Source organism: Pseudophryne corroboree, chromosome 10 (assembly GCF_028390025.1).
Source record: "Pseudophryne corroboree isolate aPseCor3 chromosome 10, aPseCor3.hap2, whole genome shotgun sequence".
NCBI classification, from domain to species: Eukaryota; Metazoa; Chordata; class Amphibia; order Anura; family Myobatrachidae; genus Pseudophryne; species Pseudophryne corroboree.
The window spans coordinates 138,832,356-138,856,093 of NC_086453.1; the positions used below are offsets into that span (position 1 = coordinate 138,832,356).

At 47.2% G+C, this 23,738-nt stretch overlaps 1 protein-coding gene across 2 annotated transcripts in view; it reads left to right on the plus strand.

The window, feature by feature from the left end:
• Nucleotides 1-23,738, plus strand: part of HSPBP1 (HSPA (Hsp70) binding protein 1) — a 163,625-nt gene that overhangs the window by 68,753 nt on the left and 71,134 nt on the right. For both annotated transcript variants that reach the window (XM_063942814.1, XM_063942815.1), the window contains exon 3: nucleotides 23,460-23,643. In XM_063942814.1, coding sequence (XP_063798884.1) covers nucleotides 23,460-23,643 — 184 coding nt within the window. The remainder of the gene's footprint in view (nucleotides 1-23,459; nucleotides 23,644-23,738) is intronic.

The following is a 23,738-nucleotide window of genomic DNA, read 5'->3' on the forward strand; positions in this document are numbered from 1 at the left end:
ACAATCTGTAGTTAAAAAGTTGTTTTTGTTCAATGAATTCCTTATTTGAGCTAGACATAAAAAAAGGCAACCTATGTACCACCCAATTCTAGGGAGCGCCATAAAGAGTCTGATTCCGGATGGTGGAAATTTCAAAGCTTGAAGTGGAGAGCTTACAAGAAAAGGGCTGCCTCACTTCTGTCTTCCAGAGGCTGACACTCTTCACTGGTGTGCTTACCATACATAGGGACGACCAGCATCCAATGCGAGTCGTATCATGTTTTCCCTTCAACCTCCTGGCAGTCCCGGACAACACGACTGACACACAATGTGCTAACGACCAGTCGTTAAGCGATTGATTGTGTGCCTCACACAAAAAAAACCAAAAAACCGGGAAATGCCACTCAAAATTGTACGATGCATCGTAGTGCATAAAACATGGTACGATGTGCATACGATTACGACAGATAATATGGGCTGCACATATGATCTGAGAATGCGACGTTCAACCCGCGGAACATCGCATCGTAATCGTACCCAAAACATGCACAATGTGCATACAACGCAGTTTGAGGCGTTGAAATCGTGTATTCTTACATGATATTGCCCTATAGTATGGCAAGCTTTATACCCGGTGCAGCATTACACCATATAGCTAACTAAAAGGAGAGATCTCTGGTTACATTTACAATATGGCGCTTTTCAAAGCTGCCACGTCTTCGGCAGTTTCAGCTGCTGGATTTAAAGGTGGAATAGTATTCAATACAAAACATGACGTATTTGTATTTTCTCTAACGTCCTAAGTGGATGCTGGGACTCCGTAAGGACCATGGGGATTAGCGGCTCCGCAGGAGACTGGGCACAACTAAAGAAAGCTTTAGGACTACCTGGTGTGCACTGGCTCCTCCCACTAAGACCCTCCTCCAGACCTCAGTTAGATTCTTGTGCCCGGCCGAGCTGGATGCACACTAGGGGCTCTCCTGAGCACCTAGAAAGAAAGTATATTTAGGTTTTTTATTTTCAGTGAGATCTGCTGGCAACAGACTCACTGCAGCGAGGGACTAAGGGGAGAAGAAGCGAACCTACCTAACAGGTGGTAGTTTGGGCTTCTTAGGCTACTGGACACCATTAGCTCCAGAGGGATCGACCGCAGGATCCGACCTTGGTGTTCGTTCCCGGAGCCGCGCCGCCGTCCCCCTTACAGAGCCAGAAGCACGAAGAAGGTCTGGAAAATCGGCGGCAGAAGACTTCGGTCTTCACCAAGGTAGCGCACAGCACTGCAGCTGTGCGCCATTGCTCCTCATGTACACCTCACACTCCGGTCACTGATGGGTGCAGGGCGCTGGGGGGGGCGCCCTGAGGGCAATAAATAACACCTTGGCTGGCAAAATATACATCATATATAGTCCCAGAGGCTATATAGATGTAAAATTACCCCTGCCAGTATCACAGAAAAAGCGGGAGAAAGTCCGCCGAAAAGGGGGCGGGGCTTCTCCCTCAGCACACTGGCGCCATTTTCTCTTCACAGTGCAGCTGGAAGACAGCTCCCCAGGCTCTCCCCTGTAGTTTTCAGGCTCAAAGGGTTAAAAAGAGAGGGGGGGCACTAAATTTAGGCGCAATAAGTGTATACAAGCAGCTATTTGGGGAAAAATCACTCAGTTATAGTGTTAATCCCTGCATTATATAGCGCTCTGGTGTGTGCTGGCATACTCTCTCTCGGTCTCCCAAAAGGACTTTGTGGGGTCCTGTCCTCAGTCAGAGCATTCCCTGTGTGTGTGCGGTGTGTCGGTACGGCTGTGTCGACATGTTGGATGAGGAAGGTTACGTGGAGGCGGAGCAGAGGCCGATAAATGGGATGTCGCCCCCTGTGGGGCCGACACCAGAGTGGATGGATAGGTGGAAGGTATTAACCGACAGTGTCAACTCCTTACATAAAAGGCTGGATGACGTAACAGCTGTGGGACAGCCGGCTTCTCAGCCCGCATCTGCGTAGGCGTCTCAAAGGCCATCAGGGGCTCAAACAACGCCCGTTACCTCAGATGGCAGACACAGATGTCGACACGGAGTCTGACTCCAGTGTCGACGAGGTTGAGACATATACACAATCCACTAGGAACATCCGTTACATGGTCTCGGCAATAAAAAAATGTGTTACGCATTTTCTGACATGAACCCAAGTACCACATAAAAGGGGTTTTATTTTTGGGGAGAAAAAACAGCCACTGTTTTGTTCCCCCATCAGATGAATGAATGAAGTGTGTAAAGAAGCGTGGTTTCCCCCGATAAGAAACTGGTAATTTCTAAAAAGTTACTGATGGCGTACCCTTTCCCGCCAGAGGATAGGTCACGTTGGGAGATATCCCTTAGGGTGGATAAGGCGCTCACACGTTTGTTAAAGGGTGGCACTGCCGTCTTAGGATACCGCCACCTTGAAGGAACCTGCTGATAAAAAGCAGGAGGCGATCCTGAAGTCTGTATTTACACACTCAGGTTATATACTGAAACCTGCAATTGCCTCCGCATAAATAGTGCTGCTGCAGCGTGGTCTGACACCCTGTCAGATAATATTAATACGCTAAGACAGGGATAATATTTTGCTAACATTGAGCATATTTAAGACGTTGTCTTATATATGAAGGATGCACAGAGGGATATTTGCCGGCTGGCATCCAGAATTAATGCAATGTCCATTCTGCCAGGAGGGTAGTAGAAACCCAGCAGTGGACAGGTGATGCTGCATTTAAAAGGCACATGGAGATTCTGCCTTTATAAGGGTGAGGAATTGTTTGGGGATGGTCTCTGGGACCTCGTATCCACAGCAACAGCTGGGAAGAAAATTTTTTACCTCCAGGTTTCCTCACAAAAGCCAAAAGAAAGCACCGTATTTTCAGGTACAGTCCTTTCGGCTTCAGAAAAGCAAGCGGGTCAAAGGCCTTTCTGCACAGAGACAAGGGAAGAAGGAAAAAGCTGCACCAGTCAGCCAGTTCCAGGATCAAATATCTTCCCTCGCTTCCTCTGAGTCCACCGCATGACGCTGGGGCTCCACAGGTGGAGACAGGTGCGGTGGGGGCGCGTCTCGGGAACTGCAGGGATCAGTGGGCTTGCCCACAGGTGGATCCCTAGGTTCTGCAAGTAGTATCACAGGGATACAGGCTGGAGTTCGAGACGACTCCCCCTCGCCGTTTACTCACATCAGCCTTGCCTGCTGCCCTCGGAGAAAGGTAGTACTGGCGGCAATTCACAGGCTGTACTTCCAGCAGGTGAAATCAAGGTACCCCTCCTTCAAGGCCGGGGTTACTATTCCAAAATGTTGTGGTACCGAAACCAGACGGTTCGGTGAGACCCATTCTAAAATTGAAATCCTTGAACACTTATATACGAAGGTTCAAGTTCAAAATGGAATCGCTCAGGGCGATTATTGCAAGCCTGGAAAATTTCAGGGTATCACTGGACATCAAGGATACTTACCTGCATGTCCCTATTTACCCTCGTCACCAGGTGTACTTCAAAATTGTGGTACAGGATTGTCATTACCAATTCCAGACGTTGCCGTTGGTCTGTCCCCGGCACCAAGGGTATTTACCAAGGTAATGGCCGAAGTACTTATCCCGTACTTGGACGATCTCCTTATAAAGGCGAGGTCCAGGGAGCAGTTGTTCGTCGGAGTAGCACTATCTCGGGAAGTGCTACAACAGCACGGCTGGATTCTGAATATTCCAAAGTCACAGCTGGTTCCTACGACGCGTCTACTGTTCCTGGGTATGGTTCTGGACACAGAACAGGATAAAAAGGGTTTCTCCCGGAGGAGAAGTCCAAGGAGTTGGCGTCTCTAGACGGAGACCTCCTAATACAAATACAGGTATCTGTGCATCTATGCACGCGAACCTTGGGAAAGATGGTAGCTTCTTACGAAGAATTTCCATTTGTCAAGTCCCATGCAAGGATCTTCCAGTGGGATCTGTTGGACAAGTGGTCCGGGTCGCATTCTCAGATGCATCGGCGGATAACCCTGTCTCCAAGGGCCAGGGTGTCGCTGTGGTGGTGACTGCACATCTTCTAGGGGGCCGCAGATTCGGCATACAGGACTGGGTCCTGGTGACCACGGATGCCAGCCTTCAAGGCTGGGGGGCAGTCACACAGGGAAGAAACTTCCAAGGCCTATGGAAAAGTCAGGAGACTTCCCTACACATAAATATTCTGGAACTTTGGGGCATTTACAATGCCCTAAGTCAGGCTAGACCCCTGCTTCAACACCGGCCGGTGCTGATCCAGTCAGACAACATCACGGCGGTCGCTCATGTAAACCGACAGGGCGGCACAAGAAGCAGGATGGCGATGGCAGAAGCCACAAGGATTCTCCGATGGGCGGAAAATCATGTGTTAGCACTGTCAGCAGTGTTCATTCCCGGAGTGGACAACTGAGAAGCAGACTTTCTCAGCAGACACGACCTCCACCCGAGAGAGTGGGGACTTCATCCAGAAGTCTTCCAAATGATTGTACACCGTGGGGAAAGGCCACAGGTGGACAGGATGGCGTCCCGCCTCAACAAAAAGCTACAAAGATATTGCGCCAGGTCAAGGGACCCTCAGGCGATAGCTGTGGACGCTCTGGTAACACCGTGGGTGTACCAGTCGGTGTATGTGTTCCCTTCTCTGCCTCTCATACCCAGGGTAATGAGAATAATAAGAAGGAGAGGAGTAAGAACTATACTCATTGTTCCGGGTGGCCAAGAAGAGCTTGGTATCCAGAACTCCCAAGAAATGATCTCAGAGGACCCATGGCCTCTGCCGCTCAGACAGGACCTGCTGCAGCATGGGGCCTGTCTGTTCCAAGACGTACCGCGGCTGCGTTTGACGGCATGGCGGTTGAACGCTGGATCCTGAAGGAAAAGGGCATTCCGGAGGAAGTTATCCCTACGCTATTTAAAGCTAGGAAAGAAGTGAACGCAAACCATTATCACCGCATATGGCGGAAATATGTTGCGTGCTTTGAGGCCAGTATGGCCCCAAAGGAGGAATTTCAGCTAGGTCGTTTTCTGCACTTCCTACAAGTCAGAGGTGACTATGGGCCTAAAATTGGGTTCCGTTAAGGTCCAGATTTCGGCTCTATCGATTTTTCTTCCAAAATAGAACTGGCTTCACTGCCTGAAGTTCAGACTTTTGTTAAGGGAGTGCTGCATAGTCAACCCCCGTTTGTGCCTCCAGTGGCACCGTGGGATCTCAACGTAGTGTTGGATTTCCTGAAGTCGCATTGAGTTGAGCCACTTAAATCCGTGGAGCTACAATACCTCACGTGGAAAGTGGTCATGCTGTGGGCCGTGGCGTCGGCCAGGCGTGTATCAGAATTGGCGGCTTTGTCATACAAATGCCCTTATCTGTATTCTATATGGATAAGGCGGAATTGAGGACTCGTTCTCAATTCCTTCCTAAGGTGGTATCAGTTTTTCATGTGAACCAACCTATTGTGGTGCCTGCGGCTACTTGGGACTTGGAGGATTCCAAGTTTTCTGGACGTAGTCAGGGCCCTGAAAAGTATATGTTTCCAGGACGCTGGAGTCAGGAAAACTGACTCGCTATTTATCCTGTATGCACCCAACAAGCTGGGTGCTCCTGCTTCTAAACAGACTATTGCTCGCTGGATCTGTAGCACGATTCAACTTGCACATTCTGCGGCTGGAATGCCGCACCCTAAATCTGTGAAAGCCCATTCCACGAGGAAAGTGGGCTCTTCTTGGGCGGCTGCCCGAGGGGTCTTGGCTTTACAAATTTGCCAAGCTGTTACTTGGTCGGGTTAAAACACTCTTGCAAGAGTCTACAAGTTTGATACCCTGGCTGAGGAGGACCTAGAGTTTGCTCATTCGGTGCTGCAGAGTCATCCGCACTCTCCCGCCCGTTTGGGAGCTTTGGTATAATCCCCATGGTCCTTACGGAGTCCCAGCATCCACTTAGGACGTTAGAGAAAATAAGATTTTACTCACCGGTAAATCTATTTCTCGTAGTCCGTAGTGGATGCTGGGCGCCCATCCCAAGTGCGGATTGTCTGCAATACTTGTATATAGTTATTGCCTAACTAAAGGGTTATTGTTGAGCCATCTGTTGAGAGGCTCAGTTGTTATCATGCTGTTAACTGGGTATAGTATCACGAGTTATACGGTGTGATTGGTGTGGCTGGTATGAGTCTTACCCGGGATTCAAAATCCTTCCTTATTGTGTCAGCTCTTCCGGGCACAGTATCCTAACTGAGGTCTGGAGGAGGGATATTAGTGGGAGGAGCCAGTGCACACCAGGTAGTCCTAAAGCTTTCTTTAGTTGTGCCCAGTCTCCTGCGGAGCCGCTAATCCACATGGTCCTTACGGAGTCCCAGCATCCACTACGGACTACGAGAAATAGATTTACCGGTGAGTAAAATCTTATTTTTTCAGTGTTATTTTCCAACCGCACTAACATGCCTCTGTGACACCAAAAATGCCTTCCACATTTGTTGTCCGTTAGACCTTAACCTTTATTCTCTGCTCATGGGCTCAGTGTTGGGATTGCTGGGTCTTTAGTTGGCCTTGGCAATGACCAAAAGGGGGTCTAATATATAACCAGAAGCTCCATTAGCAGAATATGCTGTGTACCCCTACAAATAGGCTGCCTCTGTCTGCTGCATAACCTTCATAAGATTTCTCTCATTTTAGATGTGGTTATTTAGCTTGGTGCAACACTAATTTGATGTATAGTACATACAAATAAGGTCTTGCTGTTTAATACTAATGGTAACTTTAATGAAGAACACCTTTTGATAGTATAAACCTTGGTTTCTTTTACGTCCTATCCCTTTTGTACAGTTATTGTGAGTTTACCAACAGCTCTGATTATACAGTGTTACATAGGAAAAACATCAATATCTTGACACTCCTTCAGTGTCTGCTTTTGAGGTGTATTAGTTTATAAATTGACTGGATGGTAGAACTGAACATACACATACACCCCAGCTATACTGTGCAGCTAATTGCTAGCCCTCTGGTGCCTCATTCTGCTCCATTGCCGTGGCATTATGTCATATGAAAGCACGCTACCAAGAGTACAGATAAGTGCCCTTACTGGGTTTGACACTTTGCTTGCTACTCTGTGATCTTGAACAGATGGAGAACATGGAAGTGTTTGCCCTGAAGAAATACTTCAGTTATTTTGTTTGAGATGTTAGTGATAAAAACCAGTGTACTTTTATGTTTACAGCCATGAAAGCGCTGAGCATTTGTGTGCAAGTTATGCAGAGGGATTACTGCCGTGTGCTCTATGGTCTGTGAGAGATGCTGCAGTAAAGACCCTTACACAATGCATCAGTAGTCCTCCATACTGTATCTATTCTGGGTGTTTGATAATGCACAGGTTATTCATGATCTAGCACAAACTGTATGTCAAGTGATGCTCTGGTGTTTGTTAAATACAAAGCTTATCTAACTACTGTAACTATAGATAGCTTTCCCTTATTGTAATGAAACATAAGCCTATTTCCCAGCCTTGGTTAATGCTGTTCTTATATAAATGTACATTGAAAGTGATGCACTCACAAATGCACACCTTACAGGAATCGTCCATTATAAAGGTAGGGTGTGGTGGTACTGGACTTGACACCATAACTGTAAACATAAGAGGCGCTACCATGGACTTGCAGTTCCATGTAGAAAGAAGGAAAATACAGGTGTGTATACCCTAAGCACTAAAAATACTGATAATCAGAACAATTATAATAAACGCTACAATTTAATATATAGTACAAATCTTTGGCCAAAAATGCATGTCTACCTACCACGTCAAAGTGACCCTCATCAATTGGGTCCCTAACATCCCTAATGCAGACACATTGGGGCATATGTAACGTGGTCCGGGTTTGCTGGAGGTGCGTGATGCCAGACTATCTCAGAGGTTTTTTTTAAAGTGGCAGTCATTTACAAAGTCAAATGATTGCCGCTTTAAAATACCCTCCCAGATTGGCCGGCATCCTGCACCTCCGGCAAATTCGGACACTGTTACAAATGGCCCATTATGTAACGATCTTGCATTGTAAGTTTGTATACAATATTGAAATCTACCAGCTGTAAAAATGTGAGCCTAAATTGCTTTTTATATTCGTGCCTGTAAGCTCCAGTGTCCGCTACATGCATTTCATGGTACATGTCCACTTGTAGAAACAGTCCGATAAAAAGAGATGCACCAAGATTTGTGGGTTTGCTCTTTGTGTGGTAAATGTGAACGTTGGAAGACCTTTAAAAAAAAAAAAAAAAAAATTGTATGAAGAGCCAATCAATGCACATTTAGGAGCACATCTTTCATGTTAATTGTCATAGTTTACTCCTATAAGGCAAGATCAAGAAGCATAAATCCTAAATTAACCAGGATGTGGTTTAAAGGTTTTTTTTATCTTACGTCCTAGAGGATACTAGGGTTTCATTTAGTACCATGGGGTATAGACAGGTCCACTAGGAGCCATGGGCACTTGAAGAATTTGATAGTGTGGGCTGGCTCCTCCCTCCATGCTCCTCCTACCAGACTTGGTTTAGAAAATGTGCCCAGAGGAGCCGGTCACGCTTATGGAAGCTCCTGAAGAGTTTTCTGCATTTATTTTATATGTTTGTTATTTTCAGGCAGGGCTGGTTGGCACCACCCTGCCTGCTTCGTGGGACTTAGGGGGGGGGAAACGGGCCAACCTCTCGAAGGGTTAATGGTCCCGTTCCCCGCCGACAGGACACTGAGCTCCTGAGGAAACTATTCGCAAGCCCCACCACGGCGAGCGTACATTCCCACAGCAAGCCGCCACCCCTAACAGAGCCAGAAGAATGAAGAGTGGTTAGTACTAAGCCGGCGTCCCGGTTAGCGGGTCGTCTGCCATTATGGCGGCATGAGAGTAAGGAGACACACGGCTTCTAACCAGGGCGGAATGCGTCTCCAGACACAGTACACAGCTGCGTCTTGGTACACAGTACCCACACTGGCAAAAACAGCCTTAAAACTGTTTTCTATAACGTCCTAGAGGATGCTGGGACTCCGTAAGGACCATGGGGAATAGACTGGCTCCGCAGGAGACATGGGCACTTTAAGAAATACTTTGACTCTGGGTGTGCACTTGCTCCTCCCTCTAATGCCCCTCCTCAGTTTGATACTGTGCCCAGAGGAGATGGGTGCACTGCAGGGAGCTCTCCTGAGTTTCCTGCTTAGAAAGTATTTTAATTAGGTTTTTTATTTTCAGGGAGCACTGCTGGCAACAGACTCCCTGCATCGTGAGACTGAGGAGAGAGAAACAGCCCTACTTCTGAGTTTCAAGGTCCTGTTTCTTAGGCTATTGGACACCATTAGCTCCAGAGGGAGTCGGAACACAGGTCTCACCCTGGAGTTCGTCCCAGAGCCGCGCCGCCGTCCTACTCACAGAGCCAGAAGATAGAAGCCGGGTGAGTATGAGAAGAAAGAAGGCTTCAAAGGCGGCAGAAGACTTCGTGATCTTCACTGAGGTAACGCACAGCACTGCAGCTGTGCGCCATTGCTCCCATACACCTCACACACTCCGGTCACTGTAAGGGTGCAGGGCGCAGGGGGGGCGCCATGGGCAGCAATATAAACCTCTATTATGGCATAAACACATATATACATGTACAGCTGGGCACTGTACATGTATATAAAGAGCCCCCGCCATGTTTTTGAATAATTTGAGCGGGACAGAAGCCCGCCGCCGAGGGGGCGGGGCTTCTCCCTCAGCACTCACCAGCGCCATTTTTCTCCACAGCACAGCACTGAGAGGAAGCTCCCCGGACTCTCCCCTGCTTACTGAGGTGACAGTGGGTTTTTCAAGAGGGGGGGGGGGGGCACATAATTGGCGAAAAACAAGTTATTTCAGCTCTACTGGGGAAACATTCTGTGTTTTGCCTGGGTTATATAGCGCTGGGGTGTGTGCTGGCATACTCTTTCTCTGTCTCTCCAAAGGGCCTGGTGGGGAACTGTCTTCAGATAAGAGCTTCCCTGTGTGTGTGTGGTATGTGTCGGTACACGTGTGTGGACATGTATGAAGTGGCAGGCTCACCTAAGGAGGAGGGGGGAGTGTATAAAGGTCAGATCTCCGTCGGCAGCGCCGACACCGGAATGGATGGAGATGTGGAATGTCTTGAATGCTAATGTAAATTTATTACACAAGAGATTAGACAAGACTGAGGCTAGGGAACAGTCAGGTAGTCAGACCATGCCTGTCCCTGTGTCACTGGGACCTTCCGGGTCTCAGAAGCGCACATTGTCCCAAATAATGGACACAGATACCGACACGGATTCAGACTCCAGTGTCGACTATGAGGAGGAAAAATTACAGCCAAAAGTGGCTAAGGGCATTCGATATATGATTATTGCAATAAAAGATGTTTTGCATATCACAGAGGAACCCCCTGTCCCTGACAAGAGGGTACACATGTATAAAGAGAAAAAGCCTGAGGTCACTTTTCCATTCTTGTATGAGCTGAGCGAGCTGTGCGAAAAGGCTTGGGAATCTCCAGACAAGAGGCTGCAGATTCCCAAAAGGATTCTTATGGCGTATCCTTTCCCGCAAACGAATAGGATACGATGGGAGTCTTCTCCTAAGGTGGACAAGGCATTAACACGTTTATCAAAAAAGATAGCGCTGCCATCCCAAGATACGGCTACCCTCAAGGATGCTGCTGATCGCAGACAGGAGGTTACCATGAAGTCCATTTACACACATTCAGGTACAATTCTTAGACCGGCAATGGCGTCAGCCTGGGTTTGTAGTGCTGTTGCAGCATGGACAGACTCCTTATCTACGGAATTTGAGACCCTAGATAAGGATACCATTTTAATGACCCTAGGGCATATAAAAGATGCGTTATATATGAGGGATGCTCAAAGAGACATTTGTTTGCTAAGTTCCAGAATAATCGCTATGTCTGTTTCTGCTAGGCGAGTCTTATGGACCCGACAGTTTACGGGTGATGCCGACTCAAAGAGGCATATGGAGTCTTTGCCTTACAAGGGTGAGGAGTTATTTGGAGAAGGCCTCTCGGACCTAGTCTCCACAGCTACGGCAGGTAAATTAAATTTTTTGCCTTATGTTCCCTCACAGCCTAAAAAAGCGCCTCATTATCAAATGCAGTCCTTTCGTTCGAATAAAAGCAAAAGCGTACAAGGATCGTCCTTTCTTGCCAGAGGTAAGGGCAGAGGAAAAAAGCTGCACACAGCTAGTTCCCAGGAACAGAAGTCCTCCCCTGCCTCTGCAAAATCCACCGCATGACGCTGGGGCTTCCCTGGGGGAGTCCGCTCAAGTGGGGGCACGTCTTCGACTTTTCAGCCACATCTGGGTTCATTCACAGGTGGATCCCTGGGCAATAGAAATTGTTTCTCAGGGATACAAGCTGGAATTCGAAGAGGTGCCTCCTCGCCGGTTTTTCAAATCTGCTCTACTGGCGGTTCCCTCAGAGAGGGAGTTAGTGTTGAATGCAATACAAAAATTGTATCTTCAACAGGTAGTGGGCAAGGTTCCTCTACTGCAGCAAGGAAAGAGTTATTACTCAACCCTGTTTGTGGTTCCGAAACCGGACGGTTCGGTCAGACCCATTTTGAATTTCAAATCCCTGAACCTATACTTGAAAAAGTTCAAGATGGAATCGCTCAGGGCGGTCATCGGCAGCCTGGAAGGGGGGGATTTTATGGTTTCCCTGGACATAAAGGATGCATACCTTCATGTTCCAATATTTCCTCCTCATCAGGCGTTCCTGCGATTTGCTGTACAGGATTGTCATTACCAATTTCAGACGTTGCCGTTTGGGCTTTCAACGGCCCCGAGGATTTTCACCAAGGTAATGGCGGAAATGATGGTGCTTCTGCGCAAGCGCGGGGTCACAATTATCCCATACTTGGACGATCTTCTCATAAAAGCGAGATCTCGGGAGAAGTTACTGGACAGCGTGTCTGTCTTTGAAGGTGTTACAGCAACACGGCTGGATTCTCAATATCCCGAAGTCACAGTTGGTTCCTACACAGTTGGTTAGTTGGTCTGACCTTCTTGGGCTTGATTCTGGACACAGACCAGAAGAAGGTTTTTCTTCCAATGGAAAAAGCTCAGGAGCCCATGACTCTGGTCAGGAACATATTGAAGCCAAAACAGGTGTCGGTGCATCACTGCACTCGAGTCCTGGGGAAAATGGTGGCATCGTACGAAGCCATTCCCTTCGGCAGGATCCATGCGAGGACCTTCCAATGGGACCTACTGGACAAGTGGTCCGGGTCACATCTACAAATGCATCAGAGGATCACCCTGTCCCCCAGAGCCAGGGTGTCTCTCCTGTGGTGGCTGCAGAGTGCTCACCTCCTAGAGGGTCGCAGGTTCGGCATTCAGGACTGGATCCTGGTGACCACAGACGCAAGTCTCTGAGGTTGGGGAGCAGTCACACAGGGAAGAAATTTCCAAGGTCTTTGGTCGAGTCTAGAGACTTGTCTCCACATCAACATCCTGGAGTTGAGGGCCATATACAACTCCCTCCATCAAGCGGAGGCATTACTTCGCGACAAACCAGTTCTGATTCAGTCGGACAATGTCACCGCAGTAGCTCATGTAAACCGACAAGGTGGCACAAAGAGCAGGGTGGCAATGGCGGACGCCACTTGGATTCTTCGCTTGGCGGAAAATCATGTAAGCGCAGTGTTCATTCTGGGAGTGGACAATTGGGAAGCAGACTTCCTCAGCAGGCACGACCTGCATCCGGGAGAGTGGGGACTTCATCAGGAAATCTTCGCGCAGATCACTAGTCGGTGGGGGCTGCCCCAAATAGACATGATGGCGTCCCGTCTCAACACAAAGTTAAAAAGGTATTGCGCCAGGTCAAGAGATCCTCAGGCGATAGCTGTGGACGCCCTGGTGACACCGTGGGTGTTTCGGTCGGTCTATGGGTTTCCTCCTCTTCCTCTCATACCCAAGGTGTTGAGAATAATAAGAAAAAGAGGAGTGAGAACAATTCTCATTGTTCCAGATTGGCCCCGAAGGACCTGGTATCCGGATCTGCAGGAAATGCTCACAGAAGATCCGTGGCCTCTTCCTCTAAGACAGGACCTGTTGCAACAGGGGCCCTGTCTGTTCCAAGACTTACAGCGGCTGCGTTTGACGGCATGGCGGTTGAACGCCGGATCCTAGCGGAAAAAGGTATTCCGGATGAGGTCATTCCTACGCTAATAAAGGCTAGGAAGGACGTGACATCAAAACATTATCACCGAATATGGAGAAAATATGTTTCTTGGTGTGAGGCCAGGAATGCTCCTAGGGAGGATTTCCATCTGGGTCGTCTTCTTCACTTCCTGCAAACTGGAGTGAATTTGGGCCTAAAATTAGGCTCCATGAAAGTTCAGATTTCGGCCTTATCCATTTTCTTTCAAAAGGAATTGGCCTCTCTACCTCAAGTACAGACTTTTGTAAAGGGAAGTACTGCATATTCAGCCTCCTTTTGTACCTCCGGTGGCGCCTTGGGACCTTAACGTGGTGTTAAGTTTCCTTAAGTCACATTGGTTTGACCACTCAAAACGGTGGAGTTAAAATTTCTCACTTGGAAGGTGGTCATGTTGCTAGCCTTGGCTTCGGCTAGGCGAGTCTCGGAATTGGCGGCTTTATCACCTAAAAGCCCCTATCTGGTTTTTCATGTGGATAGGGCGGAATTGCGGACTCGTCCTCAATTCCTACCTAAAGTGGTTTCATCCTTTCATATGAATCAACCTATTGTTGTACCTGTGGCTACGCGTGACTTGGAGGATTCCGAGTCCCTGGATGTGGTCAGGGCTTTGAAAATTTACGTGGCCAGAACAGCTAGAGTCAGAAAAACAGAAGCACTATTTGTCCTGTATGCAGCCAACAAGGTTGGCGCTCCTGCTTCAAAGCAGACTATTGCTCGCTGGATCTGTAACACGATTCAGCAGGCTCATTCTACGGCAGGATTGCCGTTACCAAAATCGGTTAGGGCCCATTCCACTAGGAAGGTGGGCTCTTCTTGGGCGGCTGCCCGAGGGGTCTCGGCACTACAGCTGTGCCGAGCTGCTACTTGGTCGGGGTCAAACACCTTTGCAAAGTTCTATAAGTTTGATACCCTGGCTGAGGAGGACCTACTGTTTGCTCAATTGGTGCTGCAGAGTCATCCGCACTCTCCCGCCCGTTTGGGAGCTTTGGTATAATCCCCATGGTCCTTACGGAGTCCCAGCATCCTCTAGGACGTTAGAGAAAATAAGATTTTAAACCTACCGGTAAATCTTTTTCTCGTAGTCCGTAGAGGATGCTGGGCGCCCGTCCCAAGTGCGGACTACTTTTGCAAGACTTGTATATAGTTATTGCTTAAATAAGGGTTATGTTATAGTTTCTCCGGTTTTGGACCAAAACTATGTTGTTTTTCATACTGTTAACTGGTTAGTTTAACACAAGTTATACGGTGTGATTGGTGTGGCTGGTATGAATCTTGCCCTTGGATTAACTAAAATCCTTTCCTCGTACTGTCCATCTCCTCTGGGTACAGTTTTCTAAATGAGGTCTGGAGGAGGGGCATAGAGGGAGGAGCCAGTGCACACCCAGAGTCAAAGTCTTTCTTAAAGTGCCCATGTCTCCTGCGGAGCCCGTCTATTCCCCATGGTCCTTACGGAGTCCCAGCATCCTCCTATGGACTACGAGAAAAAGATTTACTGGTAGGTTTAAAATCTTATTTTCTCTCTATTTTAAGCACGAGATTACTTCAGCCAGTATACAAAAGCTGGAGATCGCGTGCTATTGAAGGGGCGGGGCCTTTACTATGAGCGGATCCATCAGCTCACCAGCGCCATTTTCCCTCTGCAGTGGACACAGACGCTGACAGGGATGCGCAGCTCCTCTGGAGAGACTCCAGATTACCTCAGCGGTACCAGGGGGTCGTAGCAGGTGGGAGCGATTTTTAGTGTACCAAGTCCCCTATCGGGCTAAACTTGGCATTAGCGATAAGGGCGCGGTGGTTGCTGGCTCCAAATAACTCTGTCTCCCTGAAGGGCTCTTTGTGGGTAAATTGTGTTTAACCTTTTCCTGTGTGTGCTATCACATTTACATTATGTCAGGCAAAGAGTGTGTTTCTTGTACAGCGGAGTGTTCCTCTTCACTAGGGGGCTCACTACTGGGTACTTAGAGCAGTGCACCTTTCCAGAATAGCGGGGCTGAACCGGAGTGGGTTAATTCCATTAAGGGAATGATCTCAAATATTTCTACAAAGCTATCCCGCAATGAGAAAGACGCAATACTGAAGACAGACTGTGGATATGTTTATGAATAGAGACTCAGACCCCAAACCAGCATCTCAATCCCCTCCCATTTGTCCGCAAAAACGATCTCTGGCCCATATCCTACAGTCTGACTCTGACGGGTCATACATGGAGGAGGGTGAGGTGGATTTGTAGGGAGGGATGCTACTCTGTCACAGGGAATTGAGGCTCTTATAGAGGCTATCAGAGAGGTTTTACAAATTCCTGGTCAGAGATCACTTTTCCTGTGTCAAAGGAATTGAATACCCTATTTGAAGAACCGTGGATTAATCCTGATAAGAAATTTCAAATCCCTAAAAGGTTGCTCTCATCTTTACCTTTTCCTCTGGAGGATAGGAAAAAATATGAAAATCCACCGTAAGTGGACGCATCAGTCTCTGGGCTGTTACAAAAGATTGTATTGCCTGTCCCTGGTGCAGCCTCCCTAAAAGACACGGCTGATCGGAAAATTGAGACTACACTAAAATCATTGTACACAGCTGCTTGGGGTGGCCCAGAGAACCACTATTGCATGTGCGTGGATCACAAAAGCCATTGCTAAATGGTCAGATAACCTAATTGAGGGGTTAGATTTCTTTTCTAGGTGGGGATGTTGTTTTAATCCTGCAGCATATACAGGACTCTTCAAATTTTATGGTGAAGCCATAAAAGAGAGAGGCTTGCTTAATGCACGCACCACCGCTCTGGCAGTGTCGGCACGCAGGGGCCCCAGTGGACTGCTGGTGCAGACTCCAGGAAAGGCCTTGTTTGGAGACTAACTAGACAAATGGATCTCCAAAGCTACTGCGGGTAACTCTACGTATCTTCCTTCCGCAGCTCCCCCATCCAGGAAAGCTTATTCAGCTTCAAATTTACAGTCCTTTCGGACAGCCAAGTTTAAGGGAAAATCCAGAGGCGCTTCTACAGCCTCCAGCAGCGCAAGAGGTAAACCACGCAATCCAGCAACTGCAGGTGCTCATGAACAGAGCTCAGGCTCTGCTTCCTCAAAGCCTTCAGCATGACTGTGGACCGCAATGCCTAGAAGGCTGTCAGGTGGGAGCCCGACTGCAATTCTTCAGTCACATCTGGTCAAGTTCGTGCCGGGATCCCTGGGTCATAGATCTTCTTTCCCAGGGCTAGAGACTGGAGTTCCAAGAGCTCCCACCTCACAGATTCTTCAAATCAGGCTTACCAGCTTCACAAGAGGCAAGTATAACTTTACAACAGGCCATCCAAGAACTGGTACAGACTCAAGTCATTGTTCCAGTTCCACCTCATCTGCACAACAAGGGGTACTATTCCAACTTGTTTGTAGTACCGAAACCGGAGTGGTCGGTACGACCAATTCTGAACCTCAAGTCCTTGAACCCGTTCTTAAGAGTGTTCAAGATGGAGTCTCTGAGAGCGGTGATCTCGGGTCTGGAGGAAGGGGAATTTCTAGTGTCTCTGGATATCAAGGATACGTACCTTCACATTCCGATCTGGCTGCTTCATCAGGCTTATCTACAGTTTGCACTGCAGGACTGTCAATACTTGTTCCAGGCCCTGCCATTTGGTCTCTCCACGGCACTGAGGGTGTTCACCGAAGTGATGGCAGAGATGATGTTTATACTCCGCAGGCAGGGAGTGAACATTATTCTGTACCTGGACGATCTTCTGATAAAAGCGCCGTCCAGGGAGAGGTTGCTGGACAGCATTGGTCTCTCAACAAAACTTCTCCAGGATCACGGGTCGATTCTGAACCTTCCGAAATCTCACCTAGAGCCAACACTGAGGCTCCCATTCCTGGGAATGATACTGGACACGGAGTCGCAGAAAGTATTCCTTCCATTGGAAAAGGCATTGGTAATCTAGTCGATGGTACGGGATGTCCTAAAGCCAACCCAGATATCGGTGCATCTATGCATTCGCCTTCTGGGGAAAATGGTGGCCTTTTACGATGCGCTTCAATACGGAAGGTTTCACGCAAGACCCTTCCAGATAGATCTGTTGGACAAATGGTCCGGATCGCATCTTATGCATATGCACCAGAGGATCCGTCTGTCGCCAAAAGCCAGGATCTCCCTTCTGTGGTAGCTACAGATTTCTCACCTCGTCGATGGTCAGCGGTTTGGAATTCAGGACTGGATCCTGTTAACCACGGACGCAAGCCTCAGAGGTTGGGGAGCAGTTACCCAGGGGGTGCAGTTTCAAGGAAGATGGTCAAGTCAGGAAGTCATTCTTCCAATCAACATTCTGGAACTTAGGGCCATTTACAACTCCCTTCTGCAGGCCTCTTATCTTCACATTCTGGCCATTCAGGTCCAGTCGGACAATGTGACGACAGTGACGTACATAAACAGACAGGACGGAATGAAAAGCAGAGCAGCAATGTCAGAGGTGTCAATTTTCCTCTGGGCAGAAAAAAACGCTGTGGCGTTGTCAGGGGTCTTCATTCTGGGAGTAGACCACTGGGAAGCAGACTTCCTCAGCAGACGCGACCTGCACCCGGGGGAGTGGGGCTTTCACCTGGAGGTGTTCAGGTGCTTGACACGACGGTGGGGATATCCACTAATTGACATGAGGGCATCTCGTCTCAACAAGAAGCTCAAGTGGTATTGTTCAAGGTCAAGAGACCCCACAGGCAGTGGAGGTAGACTCTCTGACGACTACATGGGTCTGTCAGATGGTGTACGTGTTTCTTCCACTTCCTGTGATCCCAAGAATTCTCAAAAGAATAAAATGGGAAAAGGTTCAAGCAATACTCATTGCTCTGGGCTGGCCAAGAAGGGCCTGGTACGCGGACCTTCTGGAGATGCTTTTCGAAGATCCGTGGCCTCTACCTCTTTGCGAGGATCTTCTGCAACAGGGCCCGTTTGTCTATCAGGACCTATCGCGGCTACATTTGTCTGCATAGAAGTTGAACGGCTGAATCTAGCCAGAGGAGGGATCCCTAACAAAGTTATCCCGACTATGATCCAAGCCAGGAAAGGGGGCTAACGACTAAGCATTACCATCGTATTTGGAAGAAATACGTCTCTTGGTGTGAGAGCAGAACTTCTTCTGCAGTGGAATTTCACCTGGGACTTTTTCTGCAGGCAGGTGTGGATGTGTGCCCAAGTCTGGGCACCATAAAAGTCCAGATTTCGGCGTTGTCCTTTTTCTTTCAGAAACAATTTGGCTTCTCTCCCTGAGATCCAGACTTTTTTGAAAGGTGTTCTGCACATCTAACCTCCCTTTGTGCCTCCCACGGCAACTTGGGATCTCAATTTGGTGCTGCAGTTCCTCCAATCGGACTGGTTTGAACCATTACAGGAGGTGGACATAAAATATCTTATGTGGAAGACCGTCACACTGTTGGCCTTGACTTCAGCAAGATGTGTCGGAGCTAGGGGCTCTTGTGAGACAAAGCCCCCATTTAGTTTTCCACGAGGACAGAGCTGAACTCCGAACTCGTCAGCAATTTCTTCCGAAAGTGGTCTCTGCGTTTCACATCAGCCAACCTATTGTGGTTCTGGTTATCACAGACACTTCCGCTACTTCAAAGTCTTGATGTTATGAGGGCTTTGAAGGTATACGTAAAAAGGACAGCTCGTCACAGGAAATCCGACTTGCTGTTCGTTCTCTATGATCCCAATAAAATTGGGTGTCCTGCTTCAAAGCAGACAATTGGACGCTAGATCAGGTTCACTATCCTCCATGCTTATTCCACGGCAGGTTTGCCGGTTCCAAAATCTGTACAGGCCCACTCTACTCGGTCGGTGGGTTCTTCCTGGGTGGTTGCCCGGGGTGTCTCCGCTTTACAGTTCTGCCGAGCGGCTACTTGATCGGATTCAAACACGTTTTGCTAATTTCTACAAGTTCGATACTTTTGGCCTCTGAGGACCTTCAGTTTGGTCAATCAGTTCTGCAGGAACCTCGGCACACTCTCCCACCCGGTTTGGGAGCTTTGGTACATCCCCATGGTACTAAATGGAACCTCCGTATCCTCTAGGACAGGGCTGGCCAAACCGGTCCTCGAGATCTACCAACAGTTCACATTTTCCAGACTACCTAGCTGGTGCACAGGTGTAGTCATTACTAATTTAAGATGTGCTGCATTCATTCCTAACTGACAATTCTACAGCTCTCCAGGAGGCCTGGAAAACATGCACTGTTGGTAGATCTTGAGGACCGGTTTGGCCAGCCCTGCTCTAGGACATGGGTGGCTGGACTTTTGGGACCTGGGATCTTCTTTGTTCACTTACTTACTGGTGATCTACCGACGTCAAATACCAATACTGACGCACGCATTTAAAAATAGCATTACTAATGATGCCATCAAACAACACCAATAATAACGTGCACATTTAAATATAGCATTAAGAATGACAACATTATATAACAGTACCAATAGTAGTGTCCACATTACCAAAAAAATACATTAAAATTAATAAACACAACCTCCTCCCTGTGCAGAATACTCCCTCCCCCTCCCTGTGCAGAACAGCTCGCTGTGCAACATCCCCCTCTGTGAGGATCCCCCCTCCCATGTGCAGAATACCACCCTTTCCACTCCCATTGCAGAACAACATACCCCACATGTGCAGATTGCATCATTAGGGTACTTTTTGATTAAGGTAATTTTTAAATTAGCCAAATTAACTTTCTTCTATAAGGAATTGTTTTGCAGCATAGTCCCTTTTGCACCAGTGCCTTTTATCAACAAATTGTCATATCTCATGCAATATATTTGTTTCTTCTTCCTCCTGGGTATTCCTCTCCAATAGATTGGGGTAACAAATTGATCTGGAGCCCCTCTGTGTGGACTCCCCTACCCCTCCCAGTGCATAACAGACCCCTGTGAAGAAATCATGCTGGTCGTCTTCAAAGGCTCCCCACTGGCTCGCTGGCTTGCTTCAGACTCTGGCTCCCCGCTGGCTGACTCCCCCGCTATCCCTCTGTGCCTGCTGCCGAGTCCCGCTTCCTGCTGTCGCTGACCGGATGCAACATTCGCACAGGCTCCTCACATAGCAGCTGTGCACCCGCGCAATATATCACTGGGAACGTTCAGTGCCGGCAAATGGTCACTATCTACCTGCGGGAGCTCCACGAGCTACCGGTAGATCGCGATCGACGTTTTGACCACGTAAGAGAAAATAGGATTTTAATTACCTACCGGTAAATCCTTTTCTCGTAGTCCGTAGAGGATACTGGGCGCCCGCCCGGTGCTTCATTCTTCCTGCACTGTTACTTGGTTAAGTATTGTTGGTTCAGCTGTTGCTGTTCCTGTTTAACGTTGGGTTAGCATAGCTTTCGTGTGTGTGTGTGTGTGTGTGTGTGTGTGTGTGTGTGTGTGTGTGTGTGTGTGTGTTGGTTCGGAATCTCACCACTTTCCTTATCTATCCTTCTCTCAAAGTATGTCCGTCTCCTCGGGCACAGTTTCCTAGACTGAGTCTGGTGGGAGGGGGAGTAGCCAGCCCACACTATCAAATTCTTAAATTGGCCATGGCTCCCAGTGGACACGACTATACCCCATGGTACTAAATGGAACCCTAGTATCCTCTACAGCAGTGATTTTCCACCTGTTTTTTTACTCGCGGCACACCAAACAATATTTTAAAATTGCCAAGGCACACCATCTGTTCCCCGCAGTAAAACAAAAATCCACACATACATTGGCCTACACAGAAAAAAAAATCACATTGCTCCCCACATAAATCAATTACATTGTTCCCCCCCATAAATCCTTATTCTCCCCGCGTAAATCCTATTGTTCCACACAGGAGAACAAATATTAGCCCCTACCGGTCAGCTGTCCTCCTCCCTGTCCCTCAGTGGTGGGGATTGTTCATAGTGGAGTGCTGCGAATACTGAGCAGCCGGCAGGTCTGGATGTGGGTGGGCAAGGAAAGCTGTGTATGCAGGCAGGAACTGGATGATGTGTATGCAGGTGGGTGGGCTGGCTGGGTGGTGAGAAGCTGCGGCTGTGACCTATGATATCACACAGCTGCGTCTTCAAGGCATAGGTCACGGCCAGAGCACGACTAATCCTCTAAGAAGAGCCTGGGCAACCAGTTCACTCTGAAGGTGCAGGAAGCTGCTCTGGCTCCGCGGCCCACCTTGCAACTGGTCGCGGCACACTAGTGTGCCACGGCACACTGGTTGAAAAAGCCTGATCTACAGACTGAGAAAAGGATTTACCGGTAGGTAATTAAAATCCTGTTACACTGATCAAATCATGTAAATGAGCTTTTCCAGAGAAATGCACATGTAAGTACATTCTATTAGAACAAGGATGGGTTTCCATGTTCTCCCACCCATAAAATGGGTAGTGCCTCTCTATATGCATTCTGTACTGCCATGGCAATTCACTTACGTAGACCCATCTTAAAATCCTTCCCCCCCCCCCCCCCCCCCCTCCAATGTAACAACTAGGTACTCGGGGTCTTATTTATCCACTGATTTCTGTCCTTTAAAATATGCTAAAATCTATCAGCGCTACAAAGAACCACTCACAGTAGCAGTCCCCATAATTTTATATGGGAGTGACATTACTGGGGTTATTTAACAAGTACCAAAGCTTGGCTTTTCAGAGGTTTTCTACCATGGGCAAACTGAGGATGACCAAGGCTAGAGAGGGCGCTTTGCATCACTCACTGGTGGGCTGGAGCTGATCGCATTATTTTTTATTTTATTTTTGTCACTGTGCAACGTGCACTTGCCTTTCAGGCAGTCTCTTGTCCTTTCTTCGTCACCTGCAATCCATGCGGTGGGAAGTATTGTGTATGTATATGTGTGTGTATATGTATATGTATGTATATATATATATATATATATGTATATGTGTGTAGTCTAAGGACGAAACGCGTTGGGTGTACCTCCACTGACTCTCCATCTTCAAAAAGATAAGCATCATTTTTATCATCCTGAAATATTTTTTTATCAGTATGAAATTGTTTTTACTGATTTTGCATGATTTTGGATTCTAGCTAAATTATATACTCTATTTTTACCTGTTTATGTTTTTAAAATCTTTTTTTACTGCATATCAAAAAAAAATTTACCTACTTTTTTATCCCATCATTATGTTATAAATTGTATAAATAAATATATTGTTACCCTTTTTCTAAAACCGTATCCTGCTATATTCTTCATAGTTACTTTAATTTGATAGACACTGTAAGTCGCTGGTACCCCTATTCCCCCCCTTTTTTATATATATATATATATATATATATATACATACATACATACATACATACATACATACATACATACATACATACATACATACATACGTGTCCACTTGCATCTTTGCTTTTTTACTCAATTTGTCACAACATGCAAAACACGGCTTAGCTATTTTCCACGAGTAGCGAGTGGATGGATTTAAAAATTTTTTTTTGCCATAACAGAACATGTATAAAGTAACATATTAAAGAAACAAATTAAGAAAAATCACAAGGCATGGATAAATCTGAGTCTTTGGCATGCAAAACCATGTCATACATGGTGGGATATAGCAAAGATGTATGTGGACACATCTGTGTGTGTGTGTATGTATAAATGTGTGTGTGTGTATGTATGTATGTATATATATATATATATATATATATATATATATATATATATATATATATATATATTATATTAAACAAGTAAAAAGGTACAAACTGATTTATTTTTACAATTTAAAAACAGGGTATACATAGATCATATACTTGTGTTGCACATCTATCACTATGGTAAAAAAAGGAGGCGTTACCGGAAAGATGTGATACTGGAGCATGTAGATTTTATTTGGAGTAGCATGGCTCCAGAACCTGTGACTCTGCTCACTCAGTGTCACATTGTGGCGTTGCTGGTACCACTTCTACCACATGGATGGAGGTCAGGTCAGCTGTCATAGGCTAGCGCGTATTGAGCAGCAAGTTCTTCATTAGGGCAGTGTACCGCCAGGAGGAAGAGCTTGCTGCTCTATATGCGTTGGCCTATGACAGTTGATCTCCATCCACGTGGTAGATCACAGGTCTGTCAGACAATTTAGCTGAGTTTTTGAGCTTTATGATCTCATAAATAGCTATAATTGACATGTTTTCAGTTTGAGCCTCCTTCTACAGCAATTTTTACCTTTTTATTATGTATTTCTACTGTCTTATTTTACAAGGTCCTGTGTTTCTACATTAGAGCCATCATATACATGTAATCTCTGTTAGAGTAACCTTGGCCTTCCTCTCTCCCCTGTGTTAGAGGCGGCAGTGGCTTCAGCAGGCCATGAGCAGTGCCTTTGCAGGCCAGGTGGATGAAGTGCAGCAAATGAAGGAATGCCTGCAGGAGCTGAGCACTGAGACAAGTGATGGAGATGGAGACGAGAAAAAGCAGCAAGCTCTGGAGTTGTTAGCAGACCTTTGTGAAAACCTTGATAATGCTGCTGGTAAGTCCGTGACGTTCTCCTTACTGTTAGTCAGAATAAATGGTACTCTTTGAGTTCCTAAACTCCCTCTTCAAATACCCCAAACTAGTTATTAA